This window comes from Camellia sinensis, chromosome 3 (assembly GCF_055761805.1).
Source record: "Camellia sinensis isolate YWXY chromosome 3, ASM5576180v1, whole genome shotgun sequence".
Classification (NCBI taxonomy): Eukaryota; Viridiplantae; Streptophyta; class Magnoliopsida; order Ericales; family Theaceae; genus Camellia; species Camellia sinensis.
In genome coordinates, this window is record NC_138963.1 from 215,434,308 (window position 1) to 215,453,638 (window position 19,331).

At 37.4% G+C, this 19,331-nt stretch overlaps 2 protein-coding genes and 1 long non-coding RNA gene across 4 annotated transcripts; all 3 read right to left on the reverse strand.

The window, feature by feature from the left end:
- Positions 1–237: 237 nt before the first annotated feature.
- LOC114297839 (BEL1-like homeodomain protein 3) lies at positions 238–5,198 on the reverse strand. 2 transcript variants are annotated; one of them, XM_028242317.2, is made up of 5 exons: positions 4,650–5,198; positions 2,946–3,920; positions 1,826–2,199; positions 1,675–1,735; positions 238–1,209 (listed from the first exon to the last, which is right to left on the reverse strand). In XM_028242317.2, exons 2-5 carry the CDS (start codon positions 3,831–3,833, stop codon positions 634–636), a joined length of 1,899 nt encoding a protein of 632 aa, XP_028098118.2. In that variant the 5' UTR covers positions 3,834–3,920; positions 4,650–5,198; the 3' UTR covers positions 238–633. The 2 variants fall into 2 exon arrangements, with proteins under 2 accessions (XP_028098118.2, XP_028098119.2); XM_028242318.2 differs by having other exon boundaries at positions 2,946–3,857; positions 4,650–5,045.
- Positions 5,199–9,823: 4,625 nt separating this feature from the next.
- Positions 9,824–12,511, reverse strand: LOC114297855 (uncharacterized). Its single transcript, XR_014363304.1, has 2 exons — positions 12,304–12,511; positions 9,824–10,129 (listed from the first exon to the last, which is right to left on the reverse strand). It is a non-coding gene; the product is annotated as an uncharacterized LOC114297855 (long non-coding RNA).
- Positions 12,512–16,910: 4,399 nt separating this feature from the next.
- Positions 16,911–17,399, reverse strand: LOC114292557 (uncharacterized). The gene is made up of 2 exons (XM_028236544.2): positions 17,340–17,399; positions 16,911–17,243 (listed from the first exon to the last, which is right to left on the reverse strand). Exons 1-2 carry the CDS (start codon positions 17,397–17,399, stop codon positions 16,911–16,913), a joined length of 393 nt encoding a protein of 130 aa, XP_028092345.2.
- Positions 17,400–19,331: the final 1,932 nt, after the last annotated feature.

The window sequence follows — 19,331 nt, forward strand, 5'->3', positions numbered from 1 at the left end:
AAAATGGACCTTGAATGGGACACCACCACCCCAAAAACAGGACCCTCTAACCCATTAATGGTTATTAGGGAAGATAATACCACTGGAAACCTGTCTCCAAAAATTCAAAGCACCCATGAGTGAGTGAGAGATTTCATAATAGCCCTAGAAGAGTTAATTATTTTTGTGATTATAATCACTAGTGCCACATGAAAAATTGTAATCTGAATGTTAAGGAATGAAGTAAATAACTTCACATTGGAGGGGTTATACTAAAATTTATTTCAAAATAGATGGTACATGAATGTCACACTTATTCTAGTGTACAAGTCTCCTTATTCAACAAAATTACATAGATGTATACACATACTGTATCTTTACAATCTTACCAAACTTTTTGCTATATTACAGACAACATATGGTATGTATTTAAGCCCATATCAATAATCCATATTTACACTGCTTATTTCCATTTTCAATGGGCTGACAAACAAGATGAAAGGCAAACTAATGCAATTCTTCTCTTTCCCTTTTTTTTGATTTTTTCCTTCTTATCGTACTACGGCTTCCTCCTCACAAGAAGATTGATTTGTCAATCGCAAAATAGCAGAAAATCAGTTTTCATGGCACAAAAATATGGCAACAGGTGGGGGGCTAGTGATCATACGTTGTTGGCTTAACGGATGTGTCATAGCCCACAGATGAAGCTGCTGTGAAATCCCCTCTGAATTGAATCGCACCGGACATGGACAGAGAATCATTTTCACAATGCCGCAACCCCAAAGCGAGCGACACGTGTTCGCCCACTGAAAAATTACCCAACTCCGAGATATTATACGAAGCAGAAGCACTGATAATCCCATCCGGTAAGAGATTATGGTTATCCATATTAGGTCTTTGGTCATCCTGCAAACAATCAATGTTGTTATCTCCACAAGCACCGTTCTGAAAGCCTAGTCTTGCCGTGCACCCCTGCATTCCCACATCAGGGATAAGATCGGACTTTGAGTCATCGAATTGGCCCAACTGCCCACCATCTGCAGCTTTGGTCGTCGTGCTTTCTTGCAACTCTTCAACCATATCCTCAGATGGCCATGACTTGTCTCTTGCTGCTTTGGATGCATTTTCGGGTGAAGATTTGGAGTCTACCTCACCAAACTCTTCTTTGTACATCTCCTCAACCATCGGCTTCCAGAGACGCACCCGGGCATTTATAAACCAGTTTGCAACCTGATTAAAACATCAGATCGATGAGTATGCCAAAAAAATGATGTGGACAATAAAATAAGTCCACCTAGTACCTATTAAGGTATTGATAAAAGAGCAACTACCGCTCCGTTTGTTTCGGAGAAAAACATTTTCTAAAGGAAAATGTTCGCTAAGAAAAACTTTTTTCCAAAAAAACGTTTCCGGTATAAAATGTTTTCCTATGATTAGTCGCAACTTTGAAACTTATGTGCTAGTGGTCGTGGCGGTGGTAGTAATGTGGTGCCATTGATAAGACTTTAGTCCATAAAATAATTTTCACCTTTTCAAAGTGAAAAATATTTTATGTTCAAATAAGCTTGTTTTATTTTAACCATAGAAAATGTTTTCTGTTTTTTTGTTTTTTGTCGTACCAAATTTAAGAAAATGCAAAAAACTTTTTCCGCTTAAACAAATAGAGCATAAATAAGTTTCCATTTTCTGTCGTACCTGGCCTCTGGTTAGCCCCGTCTGCCTTGCTAGCATGATCTTTTCTGAATCCTTTGGGTAACTGTTGAAACATTAAAATCAGAAATAATTAGACAAGTATTTTGGTAATTAGTACGTGAAAAATAGAGGAAAAAGATATTCAAGAACCTACGGATGAAGGAAATGCTCAAAAAGCCAAGCACGAAGGATTGAAACAGAAGTTTCAGGAAGTCCTCTCTGAGGCCTCCAAGAATGTTGCATCACGCCAAACTGTTGAAGCGCCCTTTTTTGCCTGAGTTGCTGGTCCACATAGCGGAGACGAGGTAATCCTCCTTGACCAGCAGGCGTAGCATCTTGCTCCCCTAAGTTTTTCTGGGTAGTTCGAATTTGGCCATTGATTGCATCACGCAAACCACGAAAGTGGCGAGAAATTGTTTTGAGGGCAAGGGCTGTGTACGGTTTAGCAGCACCACATCCAGCTACCGTTTCAAAAGATGAAACCACAATCTGCATCTGATGGTAATATTGCCTGTATCTTCTATCTACCTACAACAAGATCATAATCAAGAGAAATCCTAGCATAAGATGATTTTCAGCATCAAAACCTACCAATTAGAAGTTTTGCAGTATCGCGAGTGCAATGATGAATAGTGTACTATCAACCATGAATAAGCAATATCTCTAGATGTAACCCCTAACCAAGATCATCTAATTCAGAATAATTAACATTCGACATAGCAAACCAAGGACAGAAGGGTATCCTCAAAGATCGTAGTAGGTCATCAACCTCCAAGTTCTCATCATCCCCAACCTGACACTTGAGCAAGATCCCAAATAGTGTTCAACGTATGAACTTCATTTGGATGGATATAGTCCTTTGCAACTTAAATATCGTGTTAGTGTATGGTGCCTTACAACTAGATTAATATTGTAGAAAAAAACCACCGTAGATTGGTTTGTGTGTACGGTAACCTAAATGTTTTTGAACAAGTACAGTTATAATGAAGTAATTAGACATTGGAAGCACGATTTTTAAAGAACTAAACTAAACGAAAGCACTTTAAAACAAAATCAATATAGATGGATTTCAAAGAATCAAAAGGATAAAGAAACTACAACAATTGGCTAAATTTGCAACTGGTTATAATCCACAACCATTTATGTGGTTTTTACTTAGCAAATAGAAGGAAAAGCTGTACCAAAGTCCACAGAATCACCAGCCACATAAATAAATAGGCATCCACATCGAAGACGGAAATCATAAACATGGAGAACAGAAGTATTAGGCTAACCTCATCCACCATGGACAAAAGTTTTGTCAACTTGTTCTGCAAATCCTGTCGTTCTGATGGTGAAAGTTCAGAAGAGTGGTCGGTAGTTGACTCGTGGGGATCAGCAGAATCCCCCTTCACTTTCATGTCAATTTCGTTGTCGTCATGAAGACCAAATTCATCCGATTTTTTGTGTTTGTCAGTCTGAGATTGTTTCAGAGCTTTCTGAACATTAACTACTTCATCAAGTAATTGCTGTGCTGCCTTGAGATATTTAGAGTTAAAAATTGTGCTAACAAGATTTGACGGTTCATACATATGAGGACTAGAATGCATTTCATTAGCGCCCACCGAGCAATATGCGTTGTTCAAAGCCCCCACTTTGATCGTGTTGTGCGTGCCTCCAGGTAAATTATATGACAAGTATTCATCATTTCTTGATTCTTTATTTTGACAACCGTTCTCAGCTTGAAAATGGGAGCTCATCAAAGAAGCACTTGGGTCAGTATATTGGTACTGCAATGAAGGTGTATGAACTCCAGATTGTAGCCAAGTCCCAAGGCTGAGCGACAATCCTTGGCACATTAAATTTTGTTCACCATCTATAACATAGACCGGCGTTCTTGAAACCATCTGGGAATCTTCATTTAGTTGGCCATGGGTCGATTCCACATTTACAGGTTCACCCTCGCCTCTGGCTCCGGCAGATGGGCCTCGAACACAGTCATGAAGTGATAGAGAATTCCCAGAGAAGAGCTCTGAATAGGACCCATTAGATGGTTGGTTTGGATACATCATGTTGTGAGGAAGATGAGGCGGTTCAGGATTAGAAGCAAGTTTCTGGTCCCGTAGATATGAAGCCGGAAAGACGTCTCTTGGATTGCTTAAACTTGAGTAGAAAGTAGCCATGCTATTCTTTCTCTGCCTCAGAATCTACCAGTAGAAGAGCTTTTTAAAAACAAACCATTACCAGCACCTTCCAAGGTAGAATGACCACTTTTTGGAGATGATGACACAAAATAAAAAAGAAAATTCAGTTTCCCAATAAAGCTTAAATGAGTAGGTTTGCATGGTTTTTTTTTTCCCCTAAATTTTATAGCAATCGCAAAAGATTGAACCATATGCTTATATTGTTCCTAACTGCAGACTAAAAAGAACACGAAAATTTGATCTATTTTGGTTAGTATTTAGTAAGCCCTTGTCTCTTTTCTCCCTCTTGAGAGCTAGATCATGCAACTTTTGCTCACAATTGAACTCAAAACTCAAAACCCACATCAAATTGAAAGCAAATTAGAGTTAAATACTTCACAATTGACAACACCAACAGAGAGAAAATTCATTTTCTTTTGGAGTCAGTTGATTTGTTGTAATCATTATCAGCAGCATCATGAAGTTCATTTCATATAATAAAACTCAAAACCCACATCAGAAATTCTATCAAATTACGAATAATCATGAACACATCATTAAATTAAGAGCCAATTAGAGTTAAATGCTTCACAATTGACAAACCCAAGAGAGAGAAAATTAAATTTTCTGAGGAATCTGTTTGTTTCTAGTGAATATGTAATCATTATCAGTAGCACATCATGAAGTTCATACAGTAAAACACAATACCCACATCAGAAACACAATCAAGTCAACTTTTTGAAACCAGACCCAGCAAATCATCACATCAATAATCAAGGAAGCAAAAAGAAAAAAAGGCAAGAGATGAGGAATTACCTGAAAAGCCCCAGAAAAGAAGGTAATGTATGTGTGCCCTCTGTACTGGAGAGCACAAGAGAGAGAGAGAGAGAGACTTGACAGAGCAGAGGAGGCCCCAATCCTCTGAACCCAATACCACCCAAAACGGAGACAAGAACGATTTACAAGAGATCACAATAACAACAACAACCTCCTTATCATTGAACAACGACTACAACGAATATTAAAATCATAAAAAATCAGAGAGGTTAATAATAATAAGAAGAAGAAGAATTAACTACCACCTTATTTGCTTGAATTATTAATATTTAATTGATTATATTCTATGTCAATTATTCCACCTTTCACACGTGGAGACAAGAGTACAAAGCCCAAATTAAAGCTCTTCAAACAACTCTTAGAACTCTCTCTCTCTCTCTCTCTCTCTCTCTCTCTCTCATAGTAGTTGTTGGTTGGCTTGTGGAAGTTGTTTGCTTGAGGCTTGGGGTTTCAAAGGCTAACCACCAGTTGGTAGACCTAAACCCTCCCCTTAAACCTCCATTTAACGCATAGTTCTAGTTGTAACACACTCTCTCTCAATTGAAATTATATATATATATATATAAATATTATAGAGAAAATTGTAAATCAATGGACAATAAATAAAAAAAAAATTAAAAAAAATCTAATACTTAACCCTTGTAAAGATCTATTTGCACTCAAAACGTAGGTTGAGTAGCTAGTGGTGTTTTGAAAAGTTGGTAAAAAATCAATTTTTTGACTTTTTTAGTGTATTTTGTCTTTTTGCGAATAAAAAATATGAGATGTGATATGACTTAAAATGAGTAAAAAGCTAAAAATTGACTTTTTATTTGGTTGTCAAAGCACCCCCTACTACTTTGATCACCTCAATAATAAATTTAAAATTTTATTTATTTATTTGAACACCTCAAATAATACATATCTTAACCCTAATAACCTTGAAATCCTATACAAATCCGCACCCATTACCTATAAACAAATGAACAAAATCAAACCATATTTGGGATCTTTGGAATTCCAAGAGATTTTGAATTCATCCGAGGCGAAAGTCTCCTACTCAGTGAATCAAAATATATTTATTCGGATACTTAATTCTGAAACTACAAAATTTGTTCGAATACCCAGTGTCAAATATAAGAAAATTGGTTCCAGTTGTTTCATATGGATACTCAATGCTGAACAAAATATATTTGTCCGGATACTTAATTCAAAACATATGAACTTTATTCGGATACTCAGTGTCGAACACAAGAAAATTGGTTCAAGTTATTTTATATAGACACTCAATACCAAACAAAATATATTTGTCCGGATACTTAATTCTGAACGTATGAAGTTTGTTCAGATACTCAATTCCGAATCAATTCGGAAAACCAACCTACGAAAAACGATTAACAACAATTAAAAACTTATAAAAAAAATTACTTGCAAACGTCTTTTTTATTGCCCATTACTAATTTCAATATGAAATAGAATACAATAATAATAGATTAAAGCAAATAGGGTTGGGTTAGGGTTGGGTATGAAGATGCAAAATGATGAAAGTAGGGAGATAAGAGAGAAAAGGAATATTGGAATTGATAATAAATAGGTGTCCAAAATACTTTTATGTACACATTTTCCAAAGTCAAGTACTTTTTGGTCATTTAAAATAAGGACTAAATAGTAATAAAAATATATCATTAAATTGGATACCCAACCTACTTTTTGGGATGCATGGGTGTAAATTTGGCCCTGCCCGACTGACCCGAGCCCAGGCTTGGGCTGGCCCATATTGGGCCGCGTGGGCTCCCGTCAAAATTTAGACTGGGCTGGGTCGGACCACGGGCCAAAAAATTAAGCCCAAGTTCGGGAGGTATTTGGGCCCTTGGACAGGCCGATAGGCTGGGTTTGGGCTCGAGCTCGGGCTCGGGCAGGGCCTGAACAGTTTTTTAAAATTATTTTCTATTTTTTCTACCAAAATTTTATTTTGTTCCACAAAAAATGATACTAAGCCTCAGGGTGAGCTTTGAATGGGCCTTGAGTGGGCTGCAGGTTAGACTTCAAAATGACGGCCCAAGTCTAACCAGGCCTACCCTAGGCCGCGGGGGGCTTCGGGGGGCTCACAGGCCGCGGGCCATTTTTACATCCCTAAGTGCAAACAAAAGCTCCCCTTTTGTAACAAAATAAAATTTTTAATTTGTCAATTTAAACCCTAATCTTTTAATTTATTTTTAATCTAAATTATCTATTTATTTTTATTAAGTAAAATTGACAAATATATATATATATATTAATCATTAAAGTCAGTGAAAAATGATATTTTAGACATTTCATGTACAATCTACATTAGGTTTAGTGACTAATATATAATTTTCTCATCAGTTTTACTTAATGAAAAGATAATTTAAATTAAAAACAAATTAAAATATTAAAATTTAAATTAATAAAATAAAAAACTCAGGCCTCGTTTGGGAACATGCTAATTTAGTAACTTTTTGGCTATTTGGCTAAAATATGAGCTAAAAAAAACTAATATGTTTGGGATGACTTTTTGATTTTTTACTAAAAGTTGCGCAAAAAGTAGAGAGAAAAGAAAATCTTTAACTTTTTAATATGGGTTGATGGCTTTTGACTTTTTTAGTAATTTTTTGGCTTTTTGACTAAACGGGCTGCTTCCCAAACGAGGCCTCAGTATTTTTTTTGTTAGAAGTGTCAAATTCTGAGATTTTTTTTTATTTATAATTTTTCTAAAAAAAAAATTACAAAGATAAAATATAAGAACACATCCACCACTTACACTTCTAAATACACACCCATACAAGTAAAAATTAGATTGTAGATTGTACTTGCAGACCAGTGTGAGCCCACGTGATTCACTTCAATAATTTGAATCATTTATTCCCTAAAATTTTTCAAATTGATAATTTATGTAAAAACATTATGTTAATCAAATATTCATAACCTTTCAAAATGATTATGTATTTTTAAAATAAATTTCACTTACCGCATAAATACCATCCTCTATGTAAAATAAATTCTCTCTCCAGCAGTGGTGAAGTGGCTCTAATGGTTGAATTAAAAAAAAAAGGAAGTGGCTCTAATGGTTGGCGTCGTGTTGTGTAGCGTACTATTGGGTATTTTGAGAGTTGGTAGGTAGGAGGAGTGACAAACTCACACGTTTCAGACGTGTCATTTATGTTTTTTTATGCACATTTTTATTCCCCATTGGCGGCAACCAACAAATATACAAATATTTATTATTATTATTATTTTAATTTATTTTATTTTTTGGATTTAATGTTGGAACAGATTAGGTTAACGTTTGGCGGCTCAGCACCTAATAATTAGATATAAAAAATAAAATAAAAAATGGTGTCCAAGTTTTCAAAACACTTCGCTTAATTCTCAAGTATATGCGAGTATGAAAGTCATCTTTAGTTATAAACTAATTGAATTGACGAAGACTTGATGTTGATTAAATTTAAATCAACATGTTGTCGGGCTAACAATTTGGGATGTCTAGAAAGACATTATGGATATGGGAGACTTCTTAATGGAACTGTCCTCCAATAATGTACACCTCAATCCAACTGTTTACAGATATTATTTCTAGTAATAATCCAGATGAACCTCACTGTGTTGCTTCCCACTCTTCCCATATATATCCAGCCACTTATCTGAATTAATGATTGGGTATCTGCGTTGCATCTGACATGTGATTTTTTATTAATTATTAGTATTGTAATTATGTATGTCTCTTAAATTGATATGCGATATGTATATAAAATATGGAGATTTGTAATAAATTAATCTACATCTAAAATAAAATTAAGCAAAAACTAAATAGATACTCGGCTTAAAATTTTAAATAATAAATGAGAATTTTATAAATATAAATATTAATTTATAATTAGATTGTTAAGATCACAATTTTATGTTAAACAAAAAATAATAAATATGTCCTTTAAATATTAGTATTACACAAAAAAAAAAATTCTATTAACTTCCCACTTTAATTTTTCATAATCCATACCTGTAATACAATTAAAGGTATGAAATTAATTGCATAATTACACAATTTTGTTTAATAGTTCATCTCATTATACAAATTCATTGAATCCACTATTGTATATTATTTGCACACTATTGGTGTAAAAATGCATCAATATCAATATGTAATATATTTTTATACATCAAGAGTTATTGAGTTTTGTGGGTGTTGATTTTTGACCACACAACCAAATGGGGAGCTCAACTGGAGAGCACCAGCATAATAGATTAAGCACAACAACTTACACTAGAAGATGAGAATTCGGCGGTGGTTCGTCTACCTGGGGCACTCCGACGATCAAATCAGTAATCAATATCTTTCAAAGATAGCAAAGAATACTCAAAACTCAACATAAAAGAACTTACTTCTCACAGTATATCACACATACCTGAGATCCACGGGGGTGCCCTGCTTTTATAGCCAGTACTGATCTGATTCCTGTAAAAGTCTCACTTTAGTGGACTTAGGCTTAATGCTCATCTAGGACTCTCAGCTAGATACGGATAAACTCCCTAAAAGCTTTATCTTTATCCAGACTGAGATCCTCCCCCTATTATAGGACTCTTATCCCTTATCTACTTATCTCGGATTCTGATATCTCCGCAGATAACCTCGGCCTAGCCGAGATCACCTCGGCATCAGGATCAGGCCACGTGGCACCTCGGCTGACACTTCGGCGTCACCTTGGCCACGTGCTGTCAATTACAAAATATGTCCCCACAACTACCCCTAGGTTCTATTACCTTAGCAACTTGAGGTGATGGAACCTATATCGCTCGTTCATATTTTATGTCGGCTAAAATTCATTCTTCCCTTCGACCGAGTTCATGACTTGTCGATTTCAAGTACCCAAGACTCAACTGTCCATCTTTATCAAGGATCAGGAACTAAGGGCCAAGTTCTTTAAATGTCTCAACTGAGATCCTTCCTTTAGTCGAGGTTATAGTATCATTATTTCAAGAATTCCAAGAGTTCCAACTGCGCATGAGCTGTCATGCACAGTCTTTTCAACCGTTTCTGTCATGATCCAAACCTGCCCCTATAGGTTTAGCATCGTAATCGGCCAGTAATCCTAGGATTACCGAAGGCCTCTAAGACAAATTAATATAATATAAGGGGCTAGCGGAAGCAGATAACAAATATACAACGTCCATTGAGCTGTTCAGACTTATATGAGACAGAAAAATTTTAAAACTTTTTATGCACATATATACACATCATTCCTACGTCATGATATATATACAGATCAGACAAAAAGGACTTAGCCCCTTTTTGAAAAAACACAAGACTTGTTTAACCAAACAAGAAAAAAACGAACTTAAACTTTAAATCACATAGCGATAATCACTTGACATATCCAAAACCTCCATGGGAGGCACATAAGTTGGCTGACAAAAACAGATCCTAGGCAGATGCCTCTAAACCTGGTCACGCGCCTGATCACCTACATACATAAATAATACAGTGAGTTAAAGCCTAGTGAATAATAACAGAGTAAAGGGTTTTAATGAATGATATCCATACCAGATTCAAAAATCATAACTCAGTTTCATATCGAAGTCATAATTTGTCCAGATCATAAACAGACAGAAATTGTAGGTCATGCGCAAGCATACGTGATACATTCATTAGTATTAATAGAACAGAACAGAACGTATACACGTGAGGTTACGAATAACCAGTTCCGTAAAAGAACCTCTGGTTCCAGGTAACAGAACAGAAGCTGAGCCCCTATGACGGGGCCTCCGATATGGGTAACAGAGTGCTGACAGATTAAGTTCCATAAAGGAACCTCCGATACCGGGTAACAACTAATAGATATCACATGATGCTAAGGATGTCATAAATAGATATTAAAAATTGGACAATCATTCATTGTACAGAACATATCATTTCAAGAAACATATCTCATTTTGTCACACAAAAAATAAGTACAGTTGAACATAATTTTACTAAGTTATTACTCACAGATGGTTGTAGAAGCAAATCAGACAGACTGGATATATCAGATAAATCAAGCAGACAATGGCGCGTGATCTACACAAGCACATAACATATACACATGGAAATACAATATTATTCCTTTGATCAAACTTGACTTTTCTAGTCTTTTTCTGTCTAAATAGTCCGAAGTTCTACTACACTTATTCTTTCTCATTCATATAGACCGGGTTCTTATTTCACATATTCTTTCATTACTAAGCCCTTCTTTTCCAAATAGATTGATATTTTACTTGGCTTCTTAAACCAATTACTACTAGATCAATGATTCATTCTTTAACTACCTAATTTATGTTGATTGGTAGCTTATTAATCTTTATTGAGTCATAAATCATGTCTAGAATACCTTGAAAAGAGATGAGAATAAAAATGTGAACTAAATGTAATTTTTCCAAAATATGCTGAAAATGGGTCTCCACTCGAGTGCCGCTTTGGCCGCTCAAGCGGACTGTAAAATTTGAAAACTTTTGGGAGCTTGATTTCCATGCTCGAGCGAGACTTTCCTCGCTCGAGCGGATAACGTAAATTCTAGAAATTTCAGAATTGCAATTTAAATTCAAATTTGGTATTCAAAGCCTCAAAACATGTATTTTTGGTTCACAAAAATGGAGAATTGTTGTATAATTTAGTAAACACTCTCAATTAGAAATCATTTATTCAAAATCATGTTCCACTTGTTCAAATTTAGTTTTAACTCATTTTCTCCCCATCAAACCCACAAATTTTTAAAACATGAATTAGACTCCCAAAACTCTTGCAAATTTATGATGCATGTGTGATTGAAACTCAATTTCATATAAGACAAATAAATCCAAACCCAAAATGGTTATCTTTAAATTAACTTCTATAATTTTGAATCTAATTCAATTTCTACACCATTTTACTAATTCCTTTTAATGTACATGAAATTGAAGGTATGTGACCCTTAGGAAAGTATTTGCATGTATGACATTAAGATTAAAACTAATTAATTTTCTATATTCAAAATTAAATCAATGTTTAATTTTCCATAAACTCATACTCTTTAATTTGAATAAAACTTTTGAATTAAAATTACACCAATTCCAATCTTTCATAGTAAAATCAAGAACTTGTCTAACTTTAGGACTAACCCCCGCATTTCCATAAACTTGATTTTTCTTATAAAATTCCTTCCTTCTTCTCTTCAAAACATGAAATTGTTTACCTTAAATTCCTCAAAATCCATGATGCATGTATAAAACACTTATCAAATCCAACCAATTTTACATTATCAAGCTCAATTTATAATTTGACCTCTTAATTTATATCACAAATTAATCTCAAGCTTATAAACTTTAAAATATGAATTAAATTCTAAAATCTTGAAAACTTACCATGCATGTAATGATAAACTTCAAATATGTGAAGGATGAAGAAAATCAAACTCAAATATTTAATCACAACATCAAATCTCCAATAATTAATTTCTAATTCATTTTCCATAACCATCCACATGCATGTAACCCATTTCAAATTAATTTCCATAATCTTATTCTTAAGCTAATTTTCCTTCATCTTCTAGCTATTGATTCCAATTTCATCCTTAATTTCAAGTATAACATAAAGATTCTATAAAAATTAAGCATGAATTCATACCTTAAACTTTAATTTCAGCATTTTAATTGATTCTCCTCTACATCCCCTTTTCTTTTCTTCATTTCCCTCTCTAATCCATAGCTTTTTCCTTGGCTTTCTTTTGTTCCCAGCAGCCTACGCACACACAAACCCACTCTGTCTCTCTCGGCTGTTCTTCCTCCCTTTTTTTTTTCCTTCAAATGTTGTTTTGAGCCTAATAAAACTACACACTTCCTTGAATTCATATATTAATATATTTATATAAATATTAGTTGCTGCCTTCACCTTACACGTAGGCACACACATCACAATCAGATTTCTCAGTACACCCACCTAAATTTCTCAGTGCACCCACACCCACAATTCTAGTTTTTTCCGTAAGACAATTTATGCTTAGGATTAATTCTAATTAAGCAACACTTAGTCTTAATAAATCTTGGTTGGCACATAATTAATTAATCATAACTAATTACAAATCTCACATAATTTAATTAGTCTAATTGACTTCCATTAAGGCCCAATTAATTATATTTAATTTTACCAATCCAAATCAGATTTTTAGTCACACTCCCAAAAGGCTCCAAATATTAAATTGAATTTATTATCATTATCAATTTTGATTTCCCAAATCATTTAGGCCTTCAATTTTTTATCAGACTCAAATTTCTATCAATAAATTACATATTCAAATTGGACACATCATAAACAAATTTACTTTATAATAACCGCAATTCTCAATCCTCATGACTTAATCAACTCCGATTAGGACATAATTAATCAAATCTCAATTTTACTAAACTGAATCGAATATTTAATTAAACTCCCAAATGAGTCCGTAGTTAAAATTAAATTGATTCAACTTCTCAATTTTACTTCCTTAAGCCATTTGGACCCTTGATTTCTAATTCCAAAGTAAGCACTTAATAAAACCATAAATGAATCAATCTTCATACTTTTCGTAAAACCTAGATTAAATTGGGATAATTGGCAATTAATTTCAAATCTCTCTAATTAATTAAGTGCTAATCATTATATGCGATTGGGTCGTTACAGCCTTCCCCCTTAGGAAGTTTGGTCCTCCAAACTTAAGATACTTATACTGAAAATCAGTCATATAATTTGGTCTCATTTCATTCCTTTCATAACTTCCCTTTTCATTGGACTTCCCTACATATATTGAACTTAATTCATAATCACTCAATGGTTCATAGCCCAAGTTGGCGATTCGTTACCATCTTTATTAACATCAATCACATAACTTGTATACCTTAACTCATCAATCTATAGTTCATATACTTCCAATAGCAGGGGATTTCTTTTAAGGAATGTTCATGATTCTCCTTATTTTTCAAACAAATCGAAATATTTCGTTATTGACATGTTAAATCCTTCAAATAAGGTTTCACTTGCTAATGTATAACAGAAATTCGGAATTATATAGAATTATAATCACATATTAATGGTCTCAGTTCCAAACAAACATCTTGGGTATCAATTATGATGGTAATTTCAAAACAGAGAAGCACATTGGATTTCACAGAAGCATATTTCACAGGAATTCATTGAGCCTATTGAGTAATAGGAAATAAGGAAGTAAATATCGTTAGTCTCATTCTCTACTCCTTGGGTTCTGATTCCAGGGATGCCAACTTCCGGTGGGATAACTGCTTCAGTGCCATAAGCCATAGTAAAAGGAGACTCCCCAGTTGATCTTCTCAGTGTAGTCTGATATACGCAGAGCACATTGGGCAACTCTTCCACCCACTTCCTTTTTGCTGCTTCCAGCCTTTTTTTTATTCCATCCAAGATAGTCTTATTGGATGCTTCTGCCTGACCATTGCACTGAGGGAAACTTAGAGTAGAGTAGTAGTTCTTAATTTTGTACTTTGCATAGAAGCTTTTGATTAGCTTACTGTCAAACCGTGTACCATTATCTACTATTATTGCCCTTAGGATCCCAAACCTGGTGATGATGTTTTTCCATATGAAGTTCTTCACATCAATATCTCGAATCTTTGTAAGGGGTTCAGCCTCTACCCACTTTGTGAAGTAGTTAGTTGCTACCAGCAGAAACTTCCTTTACCCAATTGCTTGGGGCAGTTGTCCAACAAGATTCATGCCCCATTAAGCAAATGGCCAAGGGCTGAATATTGGGTTCAAATCTGTTACTGATTGATATATCAAATGTGCAAACCTTTGATACTTCTCGCACTTTCTGACGTAGGCTTCAGCATCCTTCTGCATGTAGGGCCACTAGTACCCCTAAGTGATGGCCCTATGAGCAAATGATCTGCCCCCAACATGGCTTCAACAGACTCCTTCATGAATCTCATACAGAAAGTCCTCAACCTAGGAGGGATGTATATATTTCAAAAGGGGTCTAGTGAAGGATCCCCTGTAGAGATGGCCATCTGCTATTAGGCTGAACCTGGCCAACTTCAATGTGGTCTTGTGTGCCTCTTTTCGGTCATCTAGCAGCTTGCCATCCCTGAGGAACATTACTATTGCATCTATCCAACTTGGACCCATCTCCCCACACATTGCCTCATATTCTGTTATTAGAGGTTCCACACTTGGTCCTGTCAAGTAATCAATCATGATTGTCCTTGGCTCCCCCGACTTTATTGCACTAGCCAGGTTGGCCAAGGCGTCGGCGTGACTTTTGTCATCTCGACTAACTTGCTATAGCCGGCAATCTTGGAAAAAGGAAAGCAATCTGACAACTTCTTTAACATAGGCTATCATTAGTTCATCTCGGGCTGCATACTCGCTTGTTGTCTGATTCACAATAAGTTGGGAGGCCTCCATTGTTGCTGCCAACTTTAACCTACAATTTTGCCTCATACTCTGCTTCATTGTTTGAGGCCTTGAACCCCAAACGAATAGATTGCTCTATTATTCGTGCGGTGATACTAATACTACTCCTGCCCCTGCTCCTTGACGGTTCGAACTTCCATAAACAAACAGGCGAAAGGAGTCGCCGATGTAGATATCGCAGGGCTTTGGTTTCTCTTCTTTCTTCTATTTTGCTAGAGTAGGATTCTTGGGCCCCAATTAGGTTTCTTTCTACTCCCTTGGACATCCCAAGCCGCGGCTCATCGGAGTCTGACGCGGGATGGCACTAGGGGTGAACTCGACCACAAAGTCGGCCAGAACCTGGCCTTTAATTGATGTTATGGGCCTAAACTCTAAGTCATATTTGTCCAACACTACTGCCCATCTAGCTACCCTGCCTGTCAGGTCTCTTTGTTGCAACAGGGACTTCAAAGGATGCTTAGTCAGTACCACAATCTTGTAGGCTTGGAAGTAGTGGTTTAGTTTTTTCGAAGCCATCACCAGGGCTAATGTCAATTTCTCCAGGGGTAAGTACTTTGTTTATGCACTTGTTAGGGTTTTACTCACATAATATACTGCTCTTTGTTCTTCATTATCTTTCCTGATTACCACTACACTCACTGCGTGCTTTGAAACTACCAAGTACAAGAACAGTTCTTCCCCAGGTACTAGATTTGACAGAACTGGAGCTGTTGTCAGGTTTTTTTTCAAATCGGCCAAAGCGACATCGCACTCTTCCGTCCACAAAAAATTTGTGGCCTTCTTTAACAAACTAAAAAATGGTTTACACTTATCAGAACTTCGGCTGATAAATCTCTTCAGGACTGCCCCTTTGCCGATCAACATCTGGACTTGCTTAGCTGACATTAGTCTCTTTAAGTCAAGAATGGCCTTGATTTGATCTGGGCTTGTCTCAATGCCCCTTCTGGTAACCAAGTATCCCAGGAACTTACCTGACCCGACTCCAAATGGGCATTTCGAAGCTTTGAGTCAGAGCCGATATGTTCTCAGGATATCAAAAACTGTCTTCAAGTCGGCCAGATGATTCCAAGGTTTTTTGGTCTTCACGACCATGTCATCAATGTACACTTATACTGTTTTGCCAATTAGATGTCTGAACATCTTGCTCACCAATCTCTGGTAGGTTGTTCTTGTATTTTTCAACCCGAAATGCATCATTCTGTAGTAGTACAGCCCTTTTGGGGTGATAAATGCAGTCTTTTTCTCATCAAAGGGATACATTTCTATCTGGTGGTATCCCTTGTAAGCATCGAGGAAGCTCATCCTCTCATGCCCTGAAGTAGCATCCACCAGCTGATCAATTTTAGGCAGAGGGAAGATGTCTTTGGGACAAGCCTTATTCAAGCTGGTGAAGTCCATGCAGACCCTCTACTTCTCATTCTTCTTTTTCACAACTACTGTGTTGGACAATCAGGTTGGGTAGTTCACCTCCCGAATAGCCTTGGCTTCCAACAATTTGTCTATTTCCTTATCTACTGCCACCACATGAATCAATGTCGGCCTCATTGCCCGCTGAATGACAGGTTTAGCCGATCTGTCTACATTGAGCTTATGGCAGGTGACCTCGGGGTCAATGCTAGGAATCTCGTATGGCATCCAGGCAAACACTTCTATGTTTGCTCACAAGAAAGCCTCTAACTCCCTCTCCTCCTCCTCGGCTAAGCCTGAACTGAGAAGGAAGAAACGCTCTTTTTCATCTAACTTTAGCAGAATCTTCTTCAAGGCTTCCTCACTCTTGTCGACTGGCTTTTTGCTAACGTCATCCAGGTTCTTCATGTCCTCGTCTTCAATTTCCACTTTCTTGCCTCTCGCACATTGCAGTTGGATTTCATTACTGCCATGGAGTAATTCTTTGCCTGTACTTGATCCTCTTTGACTTCTTCAATCCCCTGTTCAGTTGGAAATCGTAACAATTGGTGTAGTGTCAAGGGAACAGCCCTCATGGCGTATAGCCACGGTCTTCCCAATATAGCATTGTAAGGGAAGGGGGTATTGATTACCTTAAATTTTGCGCTAACATTCCTGGTGCCTGCATGTACCTCAAAATTTATTGCTCCCAGAAGCCATGTTGGCATTCCATTGAACCTGATCATTGGGCTGTCGAGCTGCTTCAAATCATTTCGGTGAAGGTCAAGTTTCTTATAACATCTGACATACATGATGTCACAAGAGCTACCTTACTCGATCAGAATGTGCCTTACCTGGTATTCTCCAATCTTAAGGGTTACTATCAAAGCATCATTGTGTGGATGCTGCACCATGTCTAGGTCCGTCTCAGTAAAGGACACCATTGGTCCCTGGTACTCGTTTGTCCTGGGCCTCTTTTACTGGACCTGATACACATGTTGTAAGCGCCTCACCTTTTGGGTCTCTCCTCACATATCATTCTCATTAACCTTCGAGTGAATCACATTGATCATCCGAGGTTCTACTTGCTGTGGTTATGGCGGTGGTTGTGCTACTAGTGCAGGGGGAAGCCTTGCATGCTCTTCCCTCGTTCTGGCCTTATCTACTAGGTCTCTCAAGTGACCCTGTCTGACTAGGTCTTCCAAATGCGTCTTTAGGGCTCTACACCCCTGAGTCAGGTGCCCATCCTTATTGTGGTTGGCACAGTGGTTCCTAAGGCTCCTTCCCATGAACTCGTCAGGGACTTTTTCCGGCGCTCTATAATACGGCTGGTTCCTAATCCTTTCTAGAACTTTGTAAACCGAGATCCGGAACACAGTGGTGACTGCCTATGCAGTGCTCAACCCTATTTCCTGTCTGTTAAAACCAGTATTACCTCGGCCTCGCTTTGGCGAGCCATTTCTCTTCTCCTGTTTCGGCGCCTTTGTTCTTGACGTATCCTCTTCTGCTCTGGCATATTTCTCGATCCGTGCCATGAACTCCTCCATATTCTTTGGTAGAGTTTTTACCAGCGACTTTTGAAATGAGCATTCATCCTCTAGGCCATTTTTAAAAGACACAACCGTCATTTCCTGGTTGCATTTCGATATTCGATTGAACACCTTATAATATCTTTTGGCATAAGTCCTGAGGCCTTCACCCTCGCTAATTTTCAGAGCCATCATGGAGCTTACCCTTAGTGGCTACAACTTGTTTGTAACAAACCTGGCCACAAACATCTTGGCTAGTCATTCCTAACTTTTCACAGTTTCTTTCGGTAACTTGTGAAACTAATCCGATGCGATTTCCCCAAAGAATTAGGGGAATACCTTGCACAGCAACGATTCGTTCCCGGTATACAAAGCTATTGAATTCAGATATAAGCCGACGTGAAAGTTTGGATCGGACTTACGTCACAAATTTGGAACCTCGACATATGGAACCTTTTTGGGGCCTCAAACCTATCCAACTTTACTGAGAACGGCGTTCTCGGCTTGACGGGGGATGTGACCTCAGCATTCTGCCGCTTCGTCTGGAGGTAGTCTCTCAAATCCTCCTTAGTCCGACCAGGAGCTTGGCTGTCAACAGATTTCAGTCTTTTTGGTGCGCTACTCCCAATGTCGTTATGTGTCCTCTTGGACTTCTCTTCATTCACCGTATCAAAACACCAGCCCTTCTCCTGGATATTCTGGGGTTCTTTGACATATGTTCCCCTGGTACGAGGTGTTCTCTACAAGTCACCTCTGACCGACTCTCCTCGCCCAACATCCCGTAAAGGCCGATGTGAGGGCTCCTTTTCCCTGGCATACCGCAGGACTACTGGGGTTGTTTTCTGCCCTTCTTTCTAGGCAACAATCTTGGCCCTTGGCATCGGCGTGTCTTGCAACGGAAACGGTGGTTGCATGACATTGTGCTACATCATGAAGTTGACAATCGACTGTAGATCTGTCAACTTGTTGGCCATTCCCTTCATCTCTTGCCATCCCTCCTCAAGCATCTATCCTTCGATACCTGGAGGTCGCTTTTGTTATAACACTCATCTCATCCTGACTTCTTTGGGGGCGTCTCCCTCTTTACCGACGTCCTTATCCCCGGGATTCTGATCCTGTGATCCTTCATTATGGTTTTCTTCCTCGATGTTAGGATCGGCATGTTTACCACTCCCGCCTGGGACATTGTCCATAATCTTTTCCCTGCCCGTTGTTGGCCATCTATTCTCCTTAAGTTTCCACAGACGGCGCCAAATTGTGGGTGTTGATTTTTGACCACACAACCAAACGAGGAGCTCAGTTGGAGAGCACCGAAAG